This window comes from Arvicanthis niloticus, chromosome 10 (assembly GCF_011762505.2).
Source record: "Arvicanthis niloticus isolate mArvNil1 chromosome 10, mArvNil1.pat.X, whole genome shotgun sequence".
In the NCBI taxonomy this organism is placed as follows: domain Eukaryota; kingdom Metazoa; phylum Chordata; class Mammalia; order Rodentia; family Muridae; genus Arvicanthis; species Arvicanthis niloticus.
Window position 1 is genome coordinate 56,609,741 of NC_047667.1, and position 25,169 is coordinate 56,634,909.

At 41.4% G+C, this 25,169-nt stretch overlaps 1 protein-coding gene across 3 annotated transcripts in view; it reads right to left on the minus strand.

Annotated features, from left to right (window-relative positions):
• Positions 1–25,169, minus strand: part of Disp1 (dispatched RND transporter family member 1) — a 145,438-nt gene that overhangs the window by 47,046 nt on the left and 73,223 nt on the right. For 2 of the 3 annotated variants that reach the window (XM_034513069.2, XM_076941568.1), the window contains exon 4: positions 4,545–5,063. In XM_034513069.2, the coding sequence (XP_034368960.1) occupies positions 4,545–5,047 (503 nt within the window). In that variant the 5' untranslated portion in view covers positions 5,048–5,063. Of the gene's footprint in view, positions 1–4,544; positions 5,064–15,877; positions 15,982–25,169 lie in introns of those variants that run through there. The other variant, XM_034513070.2, reaches the window with a different exon arrangement.

Here is a 25,169-nt window from a genome sequence, read left to right on the forward strand (position 1 = left end):
ATGAGGACAAATAAAAAAGCCTTAACATACTATTTTTTAAGCTACTTTATATTTAGAGATAAAGGATATTAAAACAAAATATAATAAGTGTAACTTTCAATTATCGTACTTCTGTAAATCATAAAATTAAGAGAATGACAGGGAAGAGAGTGACACAATGCCCTGGGGAAGACCAGCCAGGGAGTGAATGAGGACCTGTGCTGTGGAAGAGGAAGACACAGGAAGACAGACAGCTTAACGTAGGTACCAAATGGGTGGGGCTAAAGTTACCATCATCTATTTGACTGACCTCTGAAAACATTCCCATGACTTAAGTACTTTAAGAATAAATAAAAATGTTAAAAATAAGAAAAAGCATGCAGCCTGCAGGCTGGTTTGTAGCACAGATGCAAACCGTGTTAACCATCAAGAGCACTTAGGAGCCTCAATTTCTGTCTGCACTTCACTGTAGGGCTATCAACCTTTAAGGCATCCTTCATGGAAATGCTAAGTCACAAACACACCTTACGCACTGAACAATATGTCACGGATTGGTAAGTGGCAACAACATACACTGCTGCTGACACAGCAAAGACTCAGAAATGCACACAGCCCCTGCAGGAGATCAGCCTCTAGGACAACTCTCTGAAAGAGCAGGGTGGGAGAGTTGACAAAGGCAGTGCCACGACATACAACACTAGTCTTGTTTTCAGAACTCTTACGTAGCAAGCTGATTATCCACAGGGTCTTTGTGGACATTTTACTGGTTGGAAAAGGGGAGGTAGCAGCTGGCTCAGTGCCTTGTCATGCCACAGTAGAATTTTACAATAAATACCTGCTAGCCTGAGGTCTTCAAAGTCACTGCTATGTATTATCCAGCATCCTCACATTTTCAAGGGAGCTCAAGTGATAATTTCTTTTTCTCTTTTCTCTTATTTTTATGTGTGTGCATACAGGTACTCATGTAGGCTAGAGGAGGGTGCTGGATCCCCTGGAGCTGGAGTTACAGGTAGCCATGAGCTCTCTGACGTGGGTGCTAGGATCTAATCTCTGGTCTTCTGGAAGAGCAACAAGTACTCCGAACTTCTCAGCCCTGTCTCCAGCCCCTGATGTCGGTCTTTCACTATTAAATGTTCAATGTTAAATGTTCACTTTCAATGTTCAAGCCCTATACCCTGCTTTAATACCATGTCTCACCAAATCCCGGGCCACTGGACACTGCAGGCTCTGATGCTTACTCAGACCTCCTTCCTATCTTCTGCATCTCTGTGACTGGCATTACCGTTCATCCACCTCCTCAGAAAATCAAAACCAGCTATGAGTCTTCTGGACTCTCGTGTAATGAAACACTGGATCCAGTAATCTACTCCCTTGAGAACTGAGTTCTTTCTAAATCCCACTTCAAGTCACCACCATTTCTGTCTAATGCTGTCTTCCTATCCACCTTAGTCTGGGCCCAATCTGTTCTCCACAAGGAGAGTGGAATGCAAAATCACACCATGATTCTTACCTATGATACTTCTCAAAACAAAACAGGTAAAATAACAAGTGCTGGCAAGAATTTAAAACACTGAATTCTGTACATTGCTGGTGGGAATGTAAATGGTATTACCACTGTGGAAAAGATCACCATGGGATCCTGCAATCCCACCTGGGTGTGGTTACAGACCCCACACAATTGAAAGCAGGGATTCCAGGTACAGCCATGTTCCACAGTGGTCAAAAGGAAGTGCCCAAGAACAGAAGAATGCATAAACAAAATGACTCTGTTGAATCTTGGCAACATATTAAGTGAAAGAAGCCAGTCACAAATGGACAAATGTTGTGTGATCTCTCATATATGAGTACCTACAACTCTCAGATTCCTGGAGGGAGAAGGTGAAATGTAACTGTCAGGGGCAGGAGGGAAGGAGAAAGGGATACTGGTGTTCAATGGGTAAAGAGTTCAGATTGGGAGATGAGGGTCTTCTGAACTTCAGTAGCCATGATGCTTGTTCAATAACATGAATGTATTTAATGCCACTTAGCTGACCATTTTCTCAAAATGACTAAGATAGTATTTTATGCAATTCATATCTTAGACACACATACACACACAGGAAGAAACAGAGACAGAGACAGGAAACACACACACACACACACACACACACACACACACACACACACACACCTCTCTTTGGAATAGAGCCCAGAAAGCCTTGTTTTGCAGTTCCCTTTGTGACTTGGAACCAGTTCACCTCTCCTCTTACAGCTACTCTCTTGCATGCACTGCAGTCCAGTGGTACTCAGCTCTGCGGGGGCTGGGCTCATACTATGGTGCAGCTCTTTACACAGACGGTTCCTGCTGTCTGCAATGACCTCTTCTCTCTCCACTGTGATTCAGCTCCCGTACCATGTGCCCCGTCTTGGAAGGATTAATCACAATACTGTAGCTGTTCATTTGATTTACCTTTCATGTAGTTCAAGACTTGATAAAGGCAGAAAAGATATCTCATCCTGTTTAGGATGACACCTTTAGTGTGGGCACATACGAGTACCTCATACATATTACTGATTATACATGTAAACAGATGCAAAAAACTGTGGGATTCATTTTTGAAGTAGAATAAAGTATAAAGTATGTATGACATCTTCAGCCCAGAAAACCAGCTAGGTTTGCATCACTCTGTGTAATTAAGTTCTAAAGGAAAATCCATAGGGACAAATCTAGGAACCCAGGGTCCTACACCATCTGCAGTAAGTTCCCTAGGGCTTTAAGATCCTCAGTGCCAACCACAGGCAGTGGTGAGCTCAGCCACTTGCCATCAGCTTGAGTTTTAATGACATTCCACTTAAAGTGCACACAGGACTTTCATTCCTTTTGAATTAGGTCATGAACAAATGCTAAGTAAAATCCAGAAAATCTTGGCACAATCTGGCACAGTGAAAGGGCTGGTTATTTGCCCAGAGTCTTAAAGCTTTCAGACTTATTATATGGAGTTCAGCTTCAACAGCTTCAGTGTGCGTAACTGGCTGCCTCACCTCACACGCTACAACCATATATAATTGATGACTCACTCATGTAAGTACTTATGTGTATGCCATTTTAGAATCTACTAGTTACAGAGCTTAACTGAACATGGGGAGCGTCCAAACCAGATTATGCAACCCAAAGGGGTTAGGACAAATCATGTCAGAAGGCGTAGCCTTGGGGAATTCCATATACTTCTAGAACAACAAGGCTCTCAAGTCTGACATGGATGTGTACTCAGAGCCCACGGAACACTGCAGAGCCCTCTCCTTCCCACACTTGTTTTGGCCTTTCCTCACAGCTCTGCCCTCTCCTCCCCGAAGAGCTAAGACTAGCCAATCTTGACGATCTGCAGAAACTGACAAAGGAGGATTCCCCAGACTGGACCTGGCTCTTAACTGACAGGGAGCCTGTTGCATGTACACAGTGGATCACTCGTCTGCTGTAAGAACAAAACTGTATACATCTTTGAGACGTTAGGCTGAGCAAAATTTGTCAGCCACGAAAGAATGAATGCAGCATGACTCTGTGTGCACGTAGGTCCACAGGACAGTCAACAGAACAGCCATGGTTCGTACAGAAGTGAGAGGCAAGGGCTGATGGGGGCACAGAGAAGTTGTCTGCAGTGATGGAAACATTGTACACCACACTGAAATGCAGACATTAGTGTATACCTCTGACTTATGCCCTGTGAGCATCTGGAAAGTACACCTTGACTGAAAAGGGAATGCTCTCATGCTTATCAAAGGTTACTACCTAAAATCACAAACCAGTGCAATGTTCACAAAGTACTTAGTCCTCTATAAAACACAGCTTCACTGCCTGCCCGCAGTGAGTAAGCCAAGTACTTCTGAGAAGCACATATTAAAGAAAGTGGGCGGAGGCTGGAGAAGGAAGGCCATTCTTATGCCACTACTCTGTCTCCTGGATCTAAAATTGCCTTAAAGTCCCACACTGCATTATAGGCTGCATCTGCTACAGAAGGATGTCACTTCTCTCTGATGTCAATGAACTACACAATCACTCAAACCCTATGAATAGAAACGGCAAGCACAGACGTACAGAACCATAAGGACACCAGCAGTTATAACTTCTTTTTTATGCAGGCTGGCCCCTACTAACAACACAAAAGGAGACTCCTATTTGGGTAACTTCCCCACACATACAACTATTATGCACAGTAACAAGAGTTGCTAGCTATAAAACGTTTTATTAAATGTAAGGCCAGCTGGGACTCCTAGCCTGCCTCAATACATAAGGTAGAAAGCAACTGAGAAAGACGTTTGACATCAACCTTGGGCCACACACACAAGTCTTCAGTCACATACATGTATGTACCCCACACACAGACACACACATACAGAAAGTCAATGGATCACACAAATATATTATTTCAATTATATTGTAGTGGGCTTCATACAATTCACAAATGAAGTGTTTATATGAGTTTTACTTCCTGACCATTTTCCCTCTTCTGGAGAACTAAGTCGAAGTTGTCACATTCACATGAGATCTGTTTAATGCTGAAGGCCAACAAGACACCCAGTGTACTCACCTGATGATGGCTAGGTGCTGCCGTACAGGTTGATGCTGGAAATGGTCAGGCCACGGGTGATGAAGGCAGAAAGATGGCGAGGGCTGAAGGCAGTGCGCAGCCTGATACACAGGTGAATGGTTTGAACACAGAGATGCAGAGTATTCGGAATGTGGCTGCATGCAACACGAGGCCAAAGCGGAGGATGCTGCAAGGCCAGCCTCGGGATGGCACTCTTGGTGACTGGTATGGCTGCTCACAGGGTGATGGTATGGACAAGGGTGGCAGCAAGGAGCTGTCTGAGGCGTTCTTTGGTTGTCTAAAGGCAGAAAGGATGACTTAACTGTGCCATTAAGTTGCAGGCATCCATTTGGACTTGCTTTTGTTCTCGGGGTTTCTCTGTGTGCGAGCTGCTGCGCTGTGAGGTCTCCGTCACTGGGGGTGAGGGGACTGGGGTTGGTAGTGCTGGTTGAGATGCCGCCATTGCTCAGAAGCACAGAATCACTTCCGCTGATCACAGCCATGCCCAATTTCTTGGTCCTAGAAACAACAAAGATATAAAGGAATCTTTATATCTCTATCAGGCAGGAAAAATATAAATAAGACGACACATAAGACATGTAAACACGACTCGTGAGAAACGAGGGCTCCTGCAGGAGTTACAAGTCAGTGTCTACGAGGGGCAGGCATCAGCAAGCCCACTGCACCACTTCATGTTTTCTCTGTCCTCACTGCCTACCTTCCCTACCCCTCTTTCCTCAGTGTTTGCTGTCTCTTCTTCCTGAAAGAGAAGGGAGAGCAACAACAGTGCCCTTCAGTCTTTCCACTGCAGTGCTTCGGGCTTCTGATTTATGAGTGCTGAGCAAAATGAAGGGTGACATTGAAGGCAAATAGGTGTGTATGTTAATATAATGTAAGTACTTTTAAGGCTGGCTTATGTCTTAGAAAAATGCCAACAATTAAAGATTTTTTTCCTCTGAGTCACTAGAATCCCAGAGTATGAAAAAGCCTATTGAAATTAAGATTAGTTAGCTAAAAATTCTTAAGACACAAATTATCAAACATGAAAGAGTTTTTTTTTTCTTCCTTTAGGCACAATGTAAAAGTTGCTCATGAATTCACTTTCTATGTTGTAGATAGTAAATAACATTGGCATAAGAAAAATTATATTGTGGATGAGATTTGTTTCACATTAAATTTTCTTAGTTTTTTTTTTCCCCCTACCTTGCACCAAAGGACCCAGGCCTTCATTGTACAGGAAAACCCGTGCATGTCCACAGTACCATGAACACCTTTGTTCAGTCAATTGCAACAGCAAAACTAGACAACCTGACGCTTCACTGCCAAGCAATCTTAACCACCCAGGCAATATATACAGAAACAAAATCTGGGGATTTACAGTAAGAACAGTCATCAAATGTCATTGACCTATTCACCCTGCACACAAACTCCTTTAGGTCCCTAACCCTTTGATGTGGCTTCTAGAGAAGTCTTTCTCCAGCCCCTCCCCACCTGGGACATATACAAGCATCAACAGAGTAGCCCCTTTTCTGTCTGTATGCATTATGTAACCTGGGTCTCCCAGGTACAAGAGTCCTGTTCCACTTCCATCCACTGCATCACTTCAGCAGGGAGAGTTCTGGGCAGACCCCACCATTGGAACACACAAAGCTCCCATCTAGATCCTGGTACCCACAGGCTACTCAACACACTCTGATACAAATTTAGCATCATTGGTTTAACATTTATCTTTCAGATGATAACTCTCTCATATCCATGAAGAAACTCATCTAAGTAAACACCACAAAGAAATTAATTATAAATCAAAACTGTCTTTAGAAATTGTTTTGGGAGAAAAATAAAATATTTAAAACCTTGTACACATAAACTCAAAGGTCTAAAGGTCTTGCATCACATGTCTAACTGGCCTGCCAGCCCCACCCTCCTTTTCTACAGGCTATTGAGAGAAGTTTTATTTATAGCATGTGAAGTAGCTTTCTCCATCACAAAATCACTCTTGGATAAAAACATCTAGTTTAAGCACTGATAGAATATCCCCAACACAAAACAATGTGAACTCAGTGTATCACTCCACTCATAGAAAGTAAAGCAGCTCAGACTAAGGCGACTGGCCAGAGCTAAGTGGCTGGGTACCATCAAAGACTCCCGCCATCACCCTGATGATACTGACTTTCCTGCTGGGGAAGAATACAGCCTCATACTTACTGTTATCAGAAAGATGGGGTGATTGGGAATGCTTCCAGATTTAAAAAAAAAAAAAGCATAAAGAACATTTAAAGAAGCTCATCCTTTTAAAAAAGTTAACTGGAATTTAGCACGTGTAACGGTAGTGTAGGAAGCAGTCACCAGATATGATCTTGTGGGAATGCTCAGTAGAAGCCTTCACTTTTCCAGCTACTACCTGCAAGGCTGCTGTCAGCCTCTGCAGAGCCACCCTAACACAGCACCTGCTGAGCACCAGGTGCACAGAGGACAGGAGGAAGGCAGGACTGCTTTGCTGGTTGGTTTCCAATCACACCAGGCTGTTGAGACAGCATCTGAAATGGTCATTTTTTTTCCACATTTAATGCAATCAGTCCTACTGACTACTTAATCCTAGTATCTACCAGCACAGCTATTGGGTGGGAAACAAGCATCTAAAGTAAGTTCTAAAGTAAAACTGGGCCCAAGTCAGCTGGCATCAACTTATAATGCCCTCCAGAGTACCCTGAACTGTCTCTAGATTATCTGCTTGTCATCCAGTTTTTCTGTTTTCTATTTAAATCTCCTTGTCTTCAGGGGGAAATGTTTATCTTTCTTTATAGCCAGCATCACAGCAATCATTCCCCTTTACCCGTACTGTACGGCACATCTGCTGCTCTGTGAGGGTTGACAGTGCTTGTGTATGCCAACAGAGGCACTTAATTTTACCAGGTACCTTTTTTTCCTCACTGTGATAAGACACAGCTTTACAAATGCTGTTTAGGAATGTAACCTGTTTTATAACCTGGAGATTTCGTGTCGTGAAGCAGACACTGGTAAGTAGTACAGAATATGTGAGCTCAGACTTCTGATTGCAGTTAGAGAACTGGCAGGTACCTTCTCTGGTTCAGCCTCTTTAATCAGAGTCATAAAATGGAAACAACCAATTGGATAATAAATAAATCAAACACAGAGAAACAAACCAAAACAACTGTTTGAAGAAATGCCAATGGCTTACTTAGGCTCAGTAGCTGTATTGGTATAAGGGTTCTGAAGAACAAAAGAGCAAAGGCTCAATCTTTAGTCAGGGGCTGACACTAAAGCCCACGCTGAGGGAGACCAAAGACAAACAGTGATTTAGATGTGGTCTAATTCTAGGACGGAGGGGAGCTGAAGCAAAGCATAAAGGGAAAGAAATACAGCAAGCAGTCCTACACAAGGAGACTCTAGAAGAACAGGTTAACTGCTCTCCCTGTGACTCACACTGTGCTAAGTGTCACAGTGTGATGATAAGTGCAAGGACAGCCCTGTTACTGTGGCACTCAAGGTTGGTTTTGGGTCAAACATAAAGAAAAACTTCCAGACAGTGATGCTCAATCCAGCACGTTCTCTTGAGAGCTTACTCACAGAAAGCTCTGCCTCCCCATCCTGCCCCAGCCTGAGAGCCCCTTTTCAGGCTGCCAATCTGAACTCATTAAAACCACTGCTCTCTCAGCCCACCCTGGCCTTCCCAGTCGCATTTGTCATGTCCTGGGTAATTCAAATACAGACAGAGATGGAATGTTACACTTCCCAGTGTCACAGCCCAGTGTGTTCTAAGACAGTAACTGGGAGATCTATAACTGAAAATGAAGAGTGTGGGGAGGGGTGGGTTTTAAAGCTGATTCTCAGCCACAAACTGAGAAGCTAGCTCAAACTACCCTAGTCTCCCTGTCTCAAAGTCTTGCTTTCTTCTTAAGTTTGTTTGAAATGAAAAGTGATATGCTTTTCTAAGGCACTACTTATCAAAATTTGAAATATCTTTATCCTCTGATCCACAATTCTATTATGGTTAAGTTTCAGATATATATGAATAATGTGTATTCAGATATATATGAATAACATGCATGTCATCAGGGTCTTGACTACAAAACTTTAAAGGTGAAAACTGAAAACAACATAATTTATAATCAACAGAGAACTCAAATTCTGCCACCTCTTGTTAGTTATTACATACAATAGGAAAGAATGAGTCACCCTGGCATGAGGTTACAGATCTAGATCCTAGAACTTGGGGCTGAGGTTGTGGAATGGTGACTTTGATTCATTCTGAACCACACAGCCAGATCCTGTCTCAAAACAAACAAAACAGAACACAAACCAAACCCCCAAACCAGTGGTTTAGATCTGGGTGTAGTGGCTGGGAGAAGGCCATGGACTCTGTTATGTGCAAACAGTTATCTGCAGACAACTATTCTGTGAAGAATCAGTGTGGTTAAAGCTAGGGGCCATAGCTCAATGGTAGAGAGCTTGCAAGTCTGATGTTCCAGAACTCCAGAAACAGTCCATGTGGTTAAAATAAAGTGTGTGTGTATGTGTGTGTGTGTATGTGTGTGTGTTTTGAAAATTTATTCACTAATACAATATACACAAAACTATGCTAGTAACACAATTCACTTAAAGGCTGCAATGGGATTATACAAGTGGCTTCGGGAACACAAAGGCATCTACAGTACACGAAGAACCATGCAGCCCTGCTTGGAACTGAAAATCACAACGTCTAATCTGGCCAGAAAGCTGCCACGTTAAAATCTAAGACCTGATCCAATTACCACAGTAACCACTTAGTGAAGCCATCACTATCCTTAACAAACACAGGACTCACTGCCTGAAGGAACAATGTCTTCCTTGCCATCAGCAGCACAACAGAGTGCTTCTGTGGTATTTCCAAAGCACTTCTCCCTCCAGTAGAACCCACTAATAGCCTTCAGGAAAACAGATGTGGAAGGCATTACCTAGTCTACTTTGCAAAACAAAGTGTGATACAGGACTAAGTAGGCTGCCTGAGTCATATACCAATGATGAGTGGTGAAGCAGAAAGGACCGAAGCCAAAGCGGACAGCATTCTGCAGACCCGCCTTCTAACGCTCAGATACCACGCACACTAGTTGACTCACCAGGCTCCATGCACTGAAGCTAAATGGTTACAACTGCAATTCCATTTTGTAGCCAATAACATTTTCAGAAGAGTGGTGTTCCCTGGAACACATTCACTAGATGAAAATGTCCAATGTTGGCCCTGTGTCTTCAAACTTAGGGGTCTGCTGGGGATGTGGTTAAAAGACAGGTTCTGAACCATCTACCTGGAGGGGACAATAACCTCCAGCAACATATCTGTGCTAGGCTAGTCCCTGGCACGTATTCTCCATGTAGACGCTGCGAGGCAGCAAAGGAGCTGGGCCTAAGTAATGGTAAGAGAACGCCCACTGCAAGGAGGGTGAACAGAAAGGCAGAAAGAGAAATAAAGACCATTTCTCTAATTAGGGCAGAGAAAGCAAGACATCTTAACGAAAGTTATAATTAATAATCAAGTTTAATTATGGCTTATATCAATTCTCCCAAATTGTGCTATGTCCAATTTTGATGAAATCTGACAGGATTTGAATATCTTTGGTACAACTCATACATAAGGAATAAATTACCTTGCCTCTTTTTCTGCAAATAGAGGATGGCCTTCAAGTCTTTTCACAACAAAGAACATAAGGCAAACTGGGAAGTGTTTGTATCCGTTAGCTATTAACCTTGTTTTGGTAGGAAGTCACTCCTCTGACACTGATTGCTCTTGCCCTGAATGTTGGCCTTGGTTCTGGTTGGCAGCACCATGTTGTCTCGGTCCTCAGTACTCTGTGAACACTGTGGGAAACAGTGCCTTCTCAGGTAGGTAGGGTGGTCTAGAAGGACGTTAGCCACGCTTTGTCTCCAGGAGATTTCCTCATAAAGCACTAGTAAGCTTTTTTAAAGTCATCTTTCTGTGTGAGTCACTTTCTCACAATTCCTCTATGAGGATAGCTGAACCCATTAGAGAGAAAACTAAGGGTCAACAATGTTAAAACTGCATCCAAATCACATGCCTGGGAGTAAATGCACACCGAGGCTCTAAGAGCAGGGCTCTTAACCACCTCAAGAGGGATCCAGGGAAATGTCAAGCTCAACCACTATTTATAGGTTCTCCAGAGACAACGGACATAAAATTCTGTCTGAAGACCCACGTAAAAAAGCCTCTAAATTCAGTATTTCCCAAGATAGTTGGAAAAGTTGCAGTCCAGCTTTCAGGGGCATCTCACTGAATCAGAGGGTGTTACCCAGCCACCACTATACTGCTAGCTAGACAGAAAACCCAAGCCAACTGACCCACCAGCTCTGGCCTACTACTCAGATAATTTTGAAACAATGCAATTCCAGTGTGACACAAAGCCCAACTGGTTTACTCAGAAATGTAAGGAGCCAGTTGTAGATAAACGGTCTTGTTAACTTCTGAGACAAATTAATGTTGTTTTAGCTCATAAATGTTCTGCCATTAAACTTTTTCAATAAGAATGTTTATAAACATCTCCACTTAAGCACTTACAAACATTTGTTGCCAAGAACCATATAAAAGTAAGTGCCGTTGCTGTTGTTCCCCATAAGTGTACGCTGCAGCAAATTTAAAGCTGGTTTCCCAGCATCCCGTGCTTTTGGTGTCAGCCCACAGCCACCTACTCCAGAGACATCCCCTAAGAGCCTCTTTGCCAGCAATGGGCTTCCCACCATGAAAAGGCAAATCGATTCAGATGCGGAGCTCTGAAAGTATTATAATCCTTTTTCAATGAGAATTCATCTTTGAACCTCTTTGAATATGACTATATACATAATATGTATTGTTAAAGATAGCACAGAAGATAAACCATCAGTGCTACATATCTTTATACAAAAGTATTGATAGGATGTATAAAAGTTTAATGATACGGGAGAAGAGGGGCCAGATTTTACCCACAGTTACGACAGCACGAGAAACCTGGAGAAGCTCAGGGAGATGGCAGCAGAGCAAGCCACACCAAGATTGGATTCAGTTATCTCAGATGCATGGGCTCTCCAGGCATGGACATATACATGCAGGAGAAAGCTGAGAAGGGAATGTCAGGCTTACAGAAATACCGGCCTGGTTCTTTCACTGTTTATGTCCAACGTGCCTTTGGTATCAGGTACACAGGAAGAGACAGGAGTGTAAAAATAGTTTTTAGTTTACAATCTGAGACAAAGGATGCTAACTAGGTGGTACTTTTCTTAGCATGAACACTCACCTCCCTAACTGCATGCTTACCCTACACAAGTTCTATTGCATACTGCAGTTATGAGAGCAGTTCTCCGAGAACCACAGAAATGATCACATCACACCTTTACCCTCTCAAACTCAAAATGTACGTGAGAAAGATGAGACTTGAGATCTCTGAGTCTGTAGTTCAGCTGTGGTTAAATTCCACTAAGCTGGATTATTAGTTTACTGTAAATCTGGAGTACTGTGTTCATCCATATAGCCAAAATTATATAAAATAAAGTAAAAGAAGTTTTCTAATTCAGGTAAGTCAAACTATGGCTATGAAAAAGAAGGACCACGTGGTTACCTAACTCCCACCCAAGGCATGGTCCACATTAGATCACAAGTCTTAATGAAAATATAATGAGTACAAGAAATATTTACAAAACTGTAAGTCTGTTACAATAGTCTGTAAGTCTGTTACAACAGTCTCCCCCTTGGCTACACATCAGAATCACTTTAGTAATATATATTGTTTAATTACAGAAACAGACCCCTGGCCAGCAGTTCTAATTTCATTCATACTATAATTGTATAGCCATCGTTTTTTTTTTTTTTTTTTTTTTTTTTTTAAAGCTCTCAAGTGATTCTAATATGCAGCCAAGGCAACAATTCATAGTTTACATAATCAATGTTCATCAGTTTTTAAGAGGATCCAACAACTGTCACTCAAAATACTCAACATTCAGAAAATACTTCAGGAAATGCAAACAGCACTGCACGTTTAAGGATGGAGCGGCACACACTTTATGTTTATAACAGCTGCACCATCTCCACTTGTTTTCTTGGGGACAGTTCTTGCACTGGACGGGTGGAAGTAAGGACATGGTACAGAAGCAGCCTTACTAAGACATCAGTGTAAATGAGACACAACTGCAGAATTCCTGAAACAACCTGTCACATAGTCTCAGTGACTTGTGGCTCTTCTGAAGGCAGTTTAGGAAACAGCTACTTTGACTAATGAGGTTATTTAACCCTCAAGAAAAGTACATCCCCAACCAGTGGTCAGTTTCTAAAGTGACATCTCCTCCAACAGAAGAGCATGCTACCCAAAGTCCATACCTAGAAAGGGGAAAGACTGGTTCCACTCTGAGCATCCTAAGTTTCTAGGGTCACACAGCCTCCAGATGCCAGGCTCCTTCCCAGCTTCCTGCCCCCACCAAGTAAGAATTACAAAGTATTCTGTCATGAGCAGGAGCCATGGGGTGTAACAGTCCTTGTCTTTAGGTTATCTGAACATACTCTTTCTCAAGAAAACTCAACTTGCAACAAGGCAGCCTCTCTCCTCTGCTCCAGCTCTTCTTGGTCACACAGGATCACGTTACTGAGCCACCTAGAGACACCACATGGTGCTTAACCCTTCACATACCGCAAACCCTCAAACTTTATCAGCTCAGAGGAAACACCCATCACTGAGGTGAGCCAAGAAGGAAAAACTGGTTTTCACTTATTGCCTCACTAAAGTAGGTGAAGAAGTTTTTAAAATTTCTCATTTCATCAAAAACTGGAATTGCTTGCCAGAAATCATTTAAAACTATATGATTTAAATGGTAATGAGTTTACTGAGAATTAGTGAAAGTACCCAACAAAGGCAAAGTGTCTGTACCAGGCCGCCACCCCCTGCTGATCTGTGAACTTTTAAGTAGTAGAAAATGAAGTTCCAGGGCTTAGTCCCAAATGGGTCCTTCCCTGCAGCGTGTGGCCCAGAAGATCTGAGAGGATCCTTTAGTTTACTGAGCAACTTGGGAAACATCACTCAGGTATTTGTACGAAACATTGTCAAGGGTATCCCTTTAGGAAAGGACTCTGAAAACAGTGAATTCATAAAGATTTTGTTCTTTTTTCAATTTGATCCGTATATTTACTTTTAGTAAAGCCAGGGTATAATTTTCATAAATATCTTTCTATTCCATACTTAAATTATCAACACAAATGCTCCTGAATTTTGATACATGGTTTCTTGTACAGTAACAGTATCTAACAGTACAGTAACTGTTGACTTGGGATTATTTGCTTACAAAAGTAATTAACACATATTTTTAAGCTAAATAGGTAAATATCCCTATTTAGCAATCCATATGAGAAGCACCTACTATGTTCCTTGTGAGTTTTCTTATAATTTAAATATGAAGGCTGGTATTAAATGATCCTATTTAGCAGTGACTAAATGTGAAAATGAAAAGTAAGTTAAAGAGAACAACCCATCTATTTCTAAAAGCTAGCATGCATACACACACACACACACACATGTATGTATATATGTTGAATTATATATTTTATATATTAAATATATTTTATATATCATATATAATATATGTAGCATATACCCTTTCCATATCACAAGCATTTCATTGTCTTGGATCTTATCTCAATTTTATCTCCTGTGTTGGGGTATGATCACTAATTACAATGTTTTAAAAAGAAACAGTGTTCAGTGTATCTTCAAGCTAACACATGTATTTATGTTTTAAAGGTCATACTGTGAGAATGCTCAGATCCAACCCCAGGATTCAGGTCCGTTAAGACAGAAGAAGAACAGGGAATAACAACCATAGAAAAGGAGATTCCTCAAAAGTTACCAAAAAGAGTAATAGGTTCAATGTAAGCTACACAGACAGGAGATTATAGCCAAAGGTTAGAGGAATCTGTTTCATACAGACCATATTCCAAGTTGACACAAGGCTAATGTGTTTCTTAAACTGCACTGTAGGACAGTATTTCAGACATTAAATATTTTCTATAATTACTGAAAGTAGTTTATGGTCACAGTTCTTAATTTTAGGTCTACAATGTAAGGTACATAAAACATAAGGCATTCCACATGAAGTGTTAATTCCCTAAGTCATCTACTATTCAACATCTGACCATCACCAACCAGAAAGGCAAAACTGAAGAACAGAAAAACATGACAACTGCTCATCTTAACACACTAAAAGCAGAACTTGCCATTACGAGTTAACAGTACACAAGAAGTAAGCCTGCTGCCACTGGTCCAGAGCTTCCTTCTAGTCTGATGGCTGCCCAGTCACAAGAAACTCAAGTCCCAGTATGAAATCATCCTCTTGTGAGTGAAAGGAACATATTTCATCCAGGTCCACATGAACACTTCAGTTAAAGACAGTTCTTACATACCAAATCAAAGTGTGCCCTGCAAGTAGTACACTGTCCCTGCTGAAAGGCCAGTCCGCTCACTCTCAACCAGAATGAGAGATGTTAGCTTTCGTTACCACACAGAAACATACTTTATGAATTAAGGCCAGTCTGAATTTTTTTTCTTTCTTTCTTTCTTTCTTTCTTTCTTTCTTTCTTTCTTTCTTTCTTTCTTTCTTTCACCATTACATATAAATTACCCATTCTTACTTTAAACAAAAGTCAATATAGCAAAATCTATTTTGCTACTAACAAGACTTTCAGCAGTAAATCCAATCCTAATGCAGCCATCACTGCAACAATTACAGTACACACAAGGCATGACATGTAATTAGCTCAGATGCAGCTAAAAGGAGCACATGGGACTGAAACTCGGAAATGACCTGGGGTAAAACCAAACCCGGTGCTGCAGTTCAGACTGTGCCGAGGCGTCTCTACCCAGCTGCTCTCTTCACGGGCTCAGAGACTAATTTACTTTCGTAAAACACTTAATTGGCAGATGTGAGTACAGTGACTCCTAGAGTCCTTACCTATCTTTTTATTGATGGCCACAGTAGAGGCACACTTTCAGTATTTTCTCCAATTCAGGCAGAGAAGTTTATGAAACATACTTCAACTAATGCTTCATTTTAAATCTTGGGTTTCCTTCCAACTCCACAAAGAAAGCACATTCTAACAAACTTAGAAATAGCAGACCCTCCTCTACTGCACCACATTACAAATTCAAATGGACGCTGCAAGATTCTTAAAGTATTAAAACTGTTCAGCATTTACCTTGAAAAAAAGTAAACAGCATTTTTAAATAGTCTTAGAAAATAAGTTCAATTTAAAAACAAATTCCTCTAAAACAACAAATACCCACCTGGAGAAGCAGAAATAAAGATACTACCTTTCTGTTAAAAGAAGAAACAGTTTGGTCTGCCACAGCCAGGGCTGAGCAGGCTGTGGAACTCAGCATAACAGAAAGCAGGAGCTGGCAGGAGCCGAGCAGGAGGGGGAGTGAATGACAGGCACAAGCAGAGGCTTTGAATGGGCAAGTAAGGGGCTGGGACTTCTCTGTTTGCTCTGGGATAGGAGGGAGAGGTTTTCTCCTACTTAACCCCTTGGGGCAAAGTCTTAATAATGGCAACAGCTGGTACACAGAGGGACTTGATCTGAGCACTGAGGTCAGCCAGCCAGGATATGAAGGTGACATGTCATTTCTAGCCTTTTCCTGCTTCTACAGGGAAATTACAACGAGGGCTGTTTTTAGTTATAATGTCCTTTGATCTTCTGGATTTAAAGTTACTTAGTAGATTAAAGCCATGTTAGCTGATAATGTTTGCTTGCTCAGTCTAGTTTAAGAGCCACAGACTCAGTTTTCTGACACATTTGGCTACTACATCTAAACTAACACAAATAAACACCAATGCCTGTTTATTTCCAAGTTTGGGTCTTGTGTTCTTTCACAATTGGCTCTTGAGATCCTGCTCTCAAAGGAGAAAGTTCACAGTTTTAAGAGAGGCAGTCTTTCTTGAACTCCTTTTCCTCCTCCTCCCTGTCTTCTTCAGTGATAAGTTTTTTTTCTTCTTCTAATTTTCCCAAACAAAAATAGTTGTTGGCTAAATGGGTTTGCTTTTTATAAACAGATGGCCATTATGATGCCGGTGTAAAATTCTATATAAATCTTTATAAAATCCCTGCAAATACATACCACATATTTATAAAAGATAACCTTTTAGAAAGCAAGTGACAATTTATTGAAACCATGAACTCCATTCTTCATGTCTTTAATAATTAAAATATATGAATAGTTTTCTGTAGGGACATGCTGATTAGTTAATTATATGAAGAGTGGACATTCAGGGTTTCAAAGCAGGAGCAAAAGAGAAATAGGTGAAATTGGGCTTCATCTAAATAATGTTTCATACATGAAAGGATTCTCTCAAAAGAGTAAAAAAAAATTTAAAAATTAAATATACAGAATGAGGGAAAATTCTCAAATTATATACTTAGGTCCCTACTATCAGATACATGTTTATAAACAAACAAACCACCCCAAAACTATAAGTCATCCATAAAAAGAGAATCCACTTTAAAAGGCCAAGGTTTTAAAAAGGTGTCTCCCAAGACATTCAAGTAGCTAATACTAATTAGTGATCTAAGGAAATAAAAATTAAAACCACAATGAAATGGATATTTATCATATCCTCAAAGATGGTCAAAACAAAGAAAGAAGAATTCCAAACACTGTCAAAAGCAGAAGAGACCAGAATGCTTTTGTACTGCTTCTGGGACTATAAAGGGGCTAATGGACTTCATGAACAATGAAAACCAGTCACCACACAACCCAGCTGATGCCTGGCATCAAATGCATCATTTCTGGGTTCATGCTGTGAGAATCTGCCTATGAGATCTAAGTTACTTACAGCTCCCCAAATAATCTTTGTGGTATTTTCTCAGACACTGAGCCACGATCCTGCAAAGATGGGGACTCTGACTTGCTGGTGCACACACCCCAGTGGAGACAGACAGGAGGAAGTGCTTGCTTCTGTTTGCCTGTCATTCATATGTATATGTATACGTACGTATATGTATATACGTATACATATAATGCACACACACACATACACACATACAGGTACAGGTATGTCTATGGCAGCTCCCTGAACACTACATTTTTCACTATATTTGTGCTTTCTGTTGGTGATCTCGCTGTTTAAGGCCACTGCTAAAGGGTTGCCTGGTGCTCTCAAGTACAAGAAAGCTGGAACACACAAATCAGAGAAAAATGTGTGTGTGAAATAAACACTTTCAGTTACATTGCTGTTAGAGGTGAATACCGCTGTTAAGGAGCCAACAATACACATCATGGGAGCTATCTCAAGAAGAAACACATAAATCCAGGTTTATATAAATTATCTGATGAGAATGTTGTAAACATGGCTTCACAGGAATACATTCCTGAATTTCTGGATGATTTACTGCTCACTTGTTTCTAGTGGCTTTCTGGACTTATCTATCAAATGATAACTGACTTAATGTAACTAAAGAACTAAAGACAAGCTCTTGTAAAACATGGACATGAACACTCAGAGTACCAACAGTACAAACAACTGCATGTCCCCAAATGACTACCGGGTACGCGTGCTGCCAATGTATCTTTACAGCACAGATACAAATCCGCCATGAAAACAAAGAATGCATGCTACCTCATGAGTCAGCCTTCAGACCTTTGCTAACAAAGAATGCATGCTACCTCATGAGTCAGCCTTCAGACCTTTGCTAAGGGAAAACCAGAAGCACAAGACAGCAAATTCCATGACTTTATTTATATAAAACATCCAGAATAGGCAAACCATAAGGACAAAAAGTGAGCTAATGGCCGCCCTGGGCTGGAGGTCGGAGCTGGCAGTGTGAACCTGCTGCTGATAGGTGTAGAGTTTCCTTCTTCGTGATGAAATGTTTCAGAATTAAACAGTTCCACAATGTGGTGAAAATCCATTCAACCAGACACTTAAAAGCAGTGAAATCTTTGGTATGTTACTTATGTCTCAATTAAAAAAAAATAGGAAAGGTATAAGATTCTCGCCATGCAGCCAGTGGCTGTATGCACTTGAGTGTGCACCAGGACTCCCAAGAGCAAGGTGGATACACTTGTTACTGGGCTGTGTCGCCTGCATTCTGATGCTGAAAATCTTGGGCGGGGATAAGGGTTAGAGGTACACTGGAAAATTTGATTTTCTAGAAGTCTGGACTGATAATCAGACCCACATTTTAGGAAGCACTGAATTAGAGACAATCCTTGGCTCCTAAAGGTACCTTTTCACCTCTACCTCTCCTAAATTTACCTAGAATACAGTCATGGTGGGGATGGCAGTTGGGCTGGGCAGGAGGCAAGGGGAGGAAGGAAAGGAAGTACTTTGCTAAGCAAAAATATTAGTCTTTAGCATCAAAGTCTGATGATACTGTAACATCTAAAAATCCTCAAGAAAACTATATTAAAAATAAAGATATATTTTTAATTAATTAATTTATTTAATTTGTATCCCTGTATCTGTCCCCCCACCAAGTGAAGGTATTTTTAACACTCTCTGGTCACCTTAACAATACTTTCATTTAGTTTAGTAAAATGACCAATCCCATTTCATTGTGCTTCTCCTCACAAAATATGAAAATTTTTAGAACTGACTCTGTACATGGCTGCAAACTCCTTAAAGCCATCATAGTGCGGCAGACCCCAAAGGCCTATCTCTCCAGCTCCCAAACCTGCACATCTTCATTTGCATTTGTATCAGCTGCTGACTTCTGTCTGATGCCTTAAAATTTGGGGTGTTGTGCAAACAGGCAGGTCAAAGTGCCTTTGCCACGTAGTATACAACTCTATTACATAAAGAACAAACATGGCGGATCTCAGTCCCTTCAGCGGGTTTCTTAACATCATTCAGGGCAAAAAGGACACTGAGAGGTCCTCTCTGAAAAGTGTCTTACTTTTTTCTCATATAATCTGGTCTATGTCTCCTCTGTGAAATTAGGGTGACAGGAGAGGCCTGCTCGGTACTTTTTACAAAGTGAGAAAAGAGCTGCTCACTGGCATGCCCCTTCCCAGGGGCAGCGAACCCAGAGCGCAGGTTTGTCATGTGATACTTGCCACCACTGATGTCCTAGTGATGAATGTCACAAAGCACGAGTAAGCCAGGAGGAAGACAGGGCAATGTCCCAGGAAGGTGTTTTTCACTTTGGTCAGGTCAATAGCTTAGGAATTTTTAAGTATAAATTTAGAAAAGGAAATGCCAGTAAAGCTACAGACAGTACTCTGGGCTTGGGTTTCAGGGCTTCTGGTGCACAGATTTTTAGATACCTACTTAAGTTCTCAGACTAGAATCTATGGTTGCTCAAACCACACCACAGTTCAAAAGTTGGTCCCTAAGGAGGTGGGAACCCACTTAGCTTCTCAGCTCATAACCTATGAGCTGTCACTTCATCCAGATGCTACAGTTTTCGTCTATAAAATGTTAACGACAGAAAAGATGATCTCACAGGCTCTGAATTCAGTTCTGATCAATTCTGAGGCCACTACAAGAAGATAAAATAAATCCCAGTTTTACCATTTAACATTATATTCCAAATTATGTTAGCATTGGGGAACAAAGGCAGAATGTAGGTACATTGCAGCGGAGCCGTTACCATCCTGTATGCTTGGAAAGGCGCATCAATCTTCCGTGCCCTGTCTCTGACAGCTGTCGTCTGTTAATCTCCTTACCCCATTTCCTGCTGGAAATCCTATCTCCAGATCTGTAATTCTCACAACTGAAGCTGCATGCCTTTATCTCCCACAGCCTGACAGCTGAAGAATGTGCTCTTCATCTCCCCAGCCTCCAGCTCTAAGCCACGATGCCCCTGGCCATCCTCACTTGCTCAGTGTTGATTCACTGAACCCGCACACTACAAAACCTCCCCCAAACCTGTTCTCCAAATCCCAGGTTTGGAGATGTTAGTGAAAACAGCCTCCAGAAAGAGAAAGCCACCTAAAAACCCCAGTCTCTTTTGTGGGGGAAGGGGAGAAGGCTCTCTGTGCTACTGCAATTCCCCTCTGCTAGGTTTTCCACTGAAATCCACCAGGGCCTACCCAAGCTCCCGCCTGGAACCCTCCTGGCAAATGATAGTGTGGATTTTTATACAAGAAAAGGAAGCTTGGATCCTGAGTTTCTTCAACTCGACCACAACTGCCTCAGATGTCTTGTAGAGTTTGTCCCTTATCACTTGCAGTGTCTGGCCCTCTTTTCTAACATAACTATGTTATTTTGGGTACCCCCAAAGGTAGGCACACGCCCACATGGGCTATTAATTTAGCTGTGCCCGAGTGTACTCAGTAGCACTCTGAATGTTCAGCAGCCCTGACTCCCAGCCATGGAGCTGGAGGGGCAGACACCACTCCCAGCAGAGCACACAGACTGCAGGCAGCCCCAGCAATGGCAGCCACATGACTTTCTGCACTCTCCCCTCAAGTGTATCTTTTTTGTTCCTTTCTCGGCAAATCCATCACTCACAAAGACTGTTGAGCTTTCTTCTACTTCAGAAGCCCAGGTCTTTGGCCTGCTGGCATTTGGGCTACTTAGCAGGGCTTACTTACCCGCTCCGGTCTCTCAACTGCCACACCCTACCCAGGCCTCAGCCTGCACTCTCCTCCTCTCCCACACGGGCACAGCACAATTCAGCACTCCTTTCTCAATATTCAATTCTGTTAGCATTTCTCACTGGTGCCTCAGAGCTCTCTTCCCTCCTTACGCAGTCCCCAGTACTCTCTGCTGCACGTCCTTGGCCAAGCCTCTGCAGTGTCTTACTCTAAACCCTGGGCAGTGACTGACAGTTGTCTTTATTCTCTCCACCAACTTGTGCTCTAAGTTTTATTCTGCAGTGTCTGTTGTCCAATAACATTCCATTTATGTGTCCTTCCAGCTGGCCAAAGTCAACAATCTAAAGCATAAACTGTCAGCATCGAAGAACTTGTTGAGTTTTCCTATCATTTTCAATACAAACTTTAAGGGTTCTGTGCCATTTTACGTGAAATTGACATAGTTCATGTGGCATGTGCTTTAGGGGGTACCCAAAATAACATAGTTATGTTAGAAAAGAGGGTCAGACACTGCAAGTGATACGGGACATGTTCTCTAGAGAACATCTGAGGCAGCTGTAGTCTCGAAGAAACTCAGGATCCAAGTAACCAGAGGCCAGAAAAAAGCATCCTATCCCGTGAAACTGGGGTTACAGTTATGAGCCACCATGGAAATGCTAGGATTTGAACTTGAGTCCTCTGGAAAAGCAGCCTGTGCTCTCAAGTGCTGAATCATCTTACCAGACCACAGTTTTCTGACCCACTCTCTCAGTCACTTAAACCCACAAATCCGACTTCCATAGTTATTTGTGGCTCACTGGATCTATGCTGCACCCTGAGGTACAGTGGAGCCATCTTGGACCTTTAAGTATCTACAATGTTTTTACTCCCTCCACAGCCACTGCCACCTGTCCCTCAATCCTACTCTCTCAGTCACCTTGGTTTAAGTTTCCCTTGGATAATCAATCACCAGGGCATAACTGGCCTGATTAATGCATAGCTTGTACTTTTCCCAACCTAAACAACATAGCACTTCTATATTCACCAGCAGACGAGGCAAAGCCGATCGAGCGGCCTCCTTCAGAAAATGCGAAGGATTGCTGTGCCAACGTAGTTTACTCATTTTAGCTGGAATGCAAGATCCTCCCTTATTAAGGTACTTTCTCTCTCCCTCCCCGGCACATGCCCTTCAAAATAGACTTTCCTTCCTCCTTGTGCTGATGGTGTGGCTCAGTGTTAGTGAGTGTTCCTGGTGTGCTAGAGGCCCTGGATTTAATCTCCAGCAGAAGTGGAACCTGCTTTACAATGAGTAAGTCTGCACATATCCTCTGTCCTTACACCATGCCTTCTACCACCAATGCCCTTCAGTCACATTTCCAACTTCCCACAATCCCTTTCTTTGTAAAGCATATGGACAATCACAGATCTTCCATGAAGCCTTCTCTGATTGCCTGAAGCTGAGATCCTGATGTCCTGCTCTAAGTCATGTGACCCTGAGAGCTCTATTACACCACTTATCATATGCCAATTTTAAACCTTTTTTAAAGAAAATAAGGGCCATTTATATCTCCTGCCTTCTTAATCTACATTTAAAGGCAAAGGCTCTATTATCTTTAGGCCTCTGAGGAATGTATATAGAGCACATTATATTATGTACTAAGTTAATATTTACACTTTACAAATGTTGACTGAACAAGCTGCAGTTCACAATTTGTTACTATGATATGTATTACATTCTTACTATGCAGAGTGTAGAATTGAAATATAGTCTGCAAAATAAAATTCAGTATACAAAATCTATTTTCCTGCTGACTTATATAGGTCCAGGGACCATTCCTACCACAGCGGTGTGAAGAAACAGGCAAGATTAATTCACGCTGACTGCGGAATGGTGCGTTATTCCCTGCTGCAAATTCTGAATACTAAAGCACTACTGAATACTAAGGATGTATGGCTACTCACTTTTTCCCTGAACCAGTAGCTGTCAGATCAAAACATAATATGCAAGCTCATTCTCAAGACGGGTTTTCAGCTCCCACTTTTTTTTTGTTGTAGGATTTTCCTAGGCATTAACAGAGGTATTTTTAAACAGCAACAAAAAAATAATTTTTCTTTCCTCCACTGTGAGCCATTACAGGCACTAGGCTGTAGACTTTCTATTCAATCTTTGGCTAATCTTATTGTAGCAAATCTCATCTCTGTGATAAAGCACCATAGAAATTCATGAATGAAGAAAATCTTGGGGTTTAGCTCATATAGTCTTTGCTTAATTTGATTAAAAATTAGAAAATCATATACATCTTATCAATATTACAGGAAGCATTTTGGTTATCCAGAATGAAACTCACTTATTGTAAACAAATAAGTTATCAAACATCTTAAGGAGATCAGAAACTAGACAGAAGAGAAGGCATGTACATCAGTGGGTCTCAGATGGAGTAGTCTACACACTTCTGTAGACTACACAGCAGTTCTAATCTCCCTTAACCCAACCAAAAGAAATTACTATTAAAAACCTCAGGTATGCAGAGGAGAAGGTAGAAGGCTCAGGAGTTCAAGCTCTCCCTCCACTACACAGAAAGCTCAATGCCAGCTTCCCTCAAGACAACAAAGGAAAAACTTAAATAAGCCTTGCCTTTTAAAATGTGAAAGTTAATACACGGTCAGTTTCCTACAGTTCCACACTTGTCTCCAAGCTCTCCAAGGAGAGCTTTCTTGTCATGAAAAAAGTGTTAAATTTCAAAGGAGAGATGCCTCCGGTTTGATAGGCTTATATTAAAAAACAACAACATACACTATATATATATAAAAAAAACAACAACAACAAAACAAAACCAAAAAGCCAAAGCATTTCAGGCATTACAAAATAACAAGACTGCAGATAGATGACCTAAGAATATAATCTTGAGATGAACAAGGATTCAAAAACGGAGCTTAATATTAACAGCTCTGGGCAGCTTCCAAAATATTTCTGGTTTGCAATATAGGATTTCAAAATGTGATATTATACTTTTACAATAGAAGTTCTTGGCAGGAAATCTCCTGCTAAAATGAAGAACAATATATCTTGACTTTAATCTAATTAGAACATTCTTTTAAGGGTTTCAGTTGTATCTTGTTACAAAGCTCTCCATGGAACAGAAATGAAAGCAGTGTGCGCAGAGTGTGGATTCTGTCCAACAAACTGAAATCTTCCTTAAGTCGGATAGTGGGTGTTTATAAGGAAAGCTCCACTTGCCTTCGTCACAGCATGAAGTAAACATGTGTGCTAGTTAATCTAACCGTTAGATAGTATAGGAAACTGCGTGTCATCTGGATACATGACTAATACACATACATCATGTTCTTTGATATAAAATGAAACTATACAGAGAGTATATAAAACTCAAATCCCTTCTTCCTTCCTTTCTTCCTTCCTTTCTTTTTTTCTATTTATACTTTTATAGTGTATGTTCTTGTATATTTGTATGCTATAATGTTTTGGGCAAAGAAAGAACTTGAAACCACACAAACTCTAAGGCTGGAGACAGGGGAGACAGGTACTTCATGAATGTGGGGGAAGTTGTTTTAGATGTTGAAAACACACACATCAGCAACTCAAAACTGTGAAAGGCATCTTCAATCTCACTTCAGAAATGTGTTTGTGAGATAAAACTCTGTGAGGTGGTTATAAAAAGATAAGAAGTAAGGTTAGATAAGAAATAAAAAAGATAAATAAGTGAGCAAGAGAGTAAGGATTTTATTTATGTCAGAATTAAAGACTATGAGAAAACACAAACTATCCTGGTAAGGTAGTGCTGTCAGACTGAAAATGCAGACTTGGCTGAAAGCAAACAGTGATGTAAATGCACTGCACTGGCAACCGGGCTGGAGTCCTGGACAGCTAAAAGGGCCTCACATCCTTAAGGGCAGGGCAGCAGTCAGCTCAGCAAAGTCACTTAAAACACTGAAATGGTGTCAGGCCTGGTGATGGCCTGTCTCCCAGTTACTGAGGACACAAAGGAAGCAGGATCACATTAAGTTCAGAATTCAAAACAACGTTGTATAAGAAAGCAATATCCCATCCAATCCCATCTCAAAAAGAAAA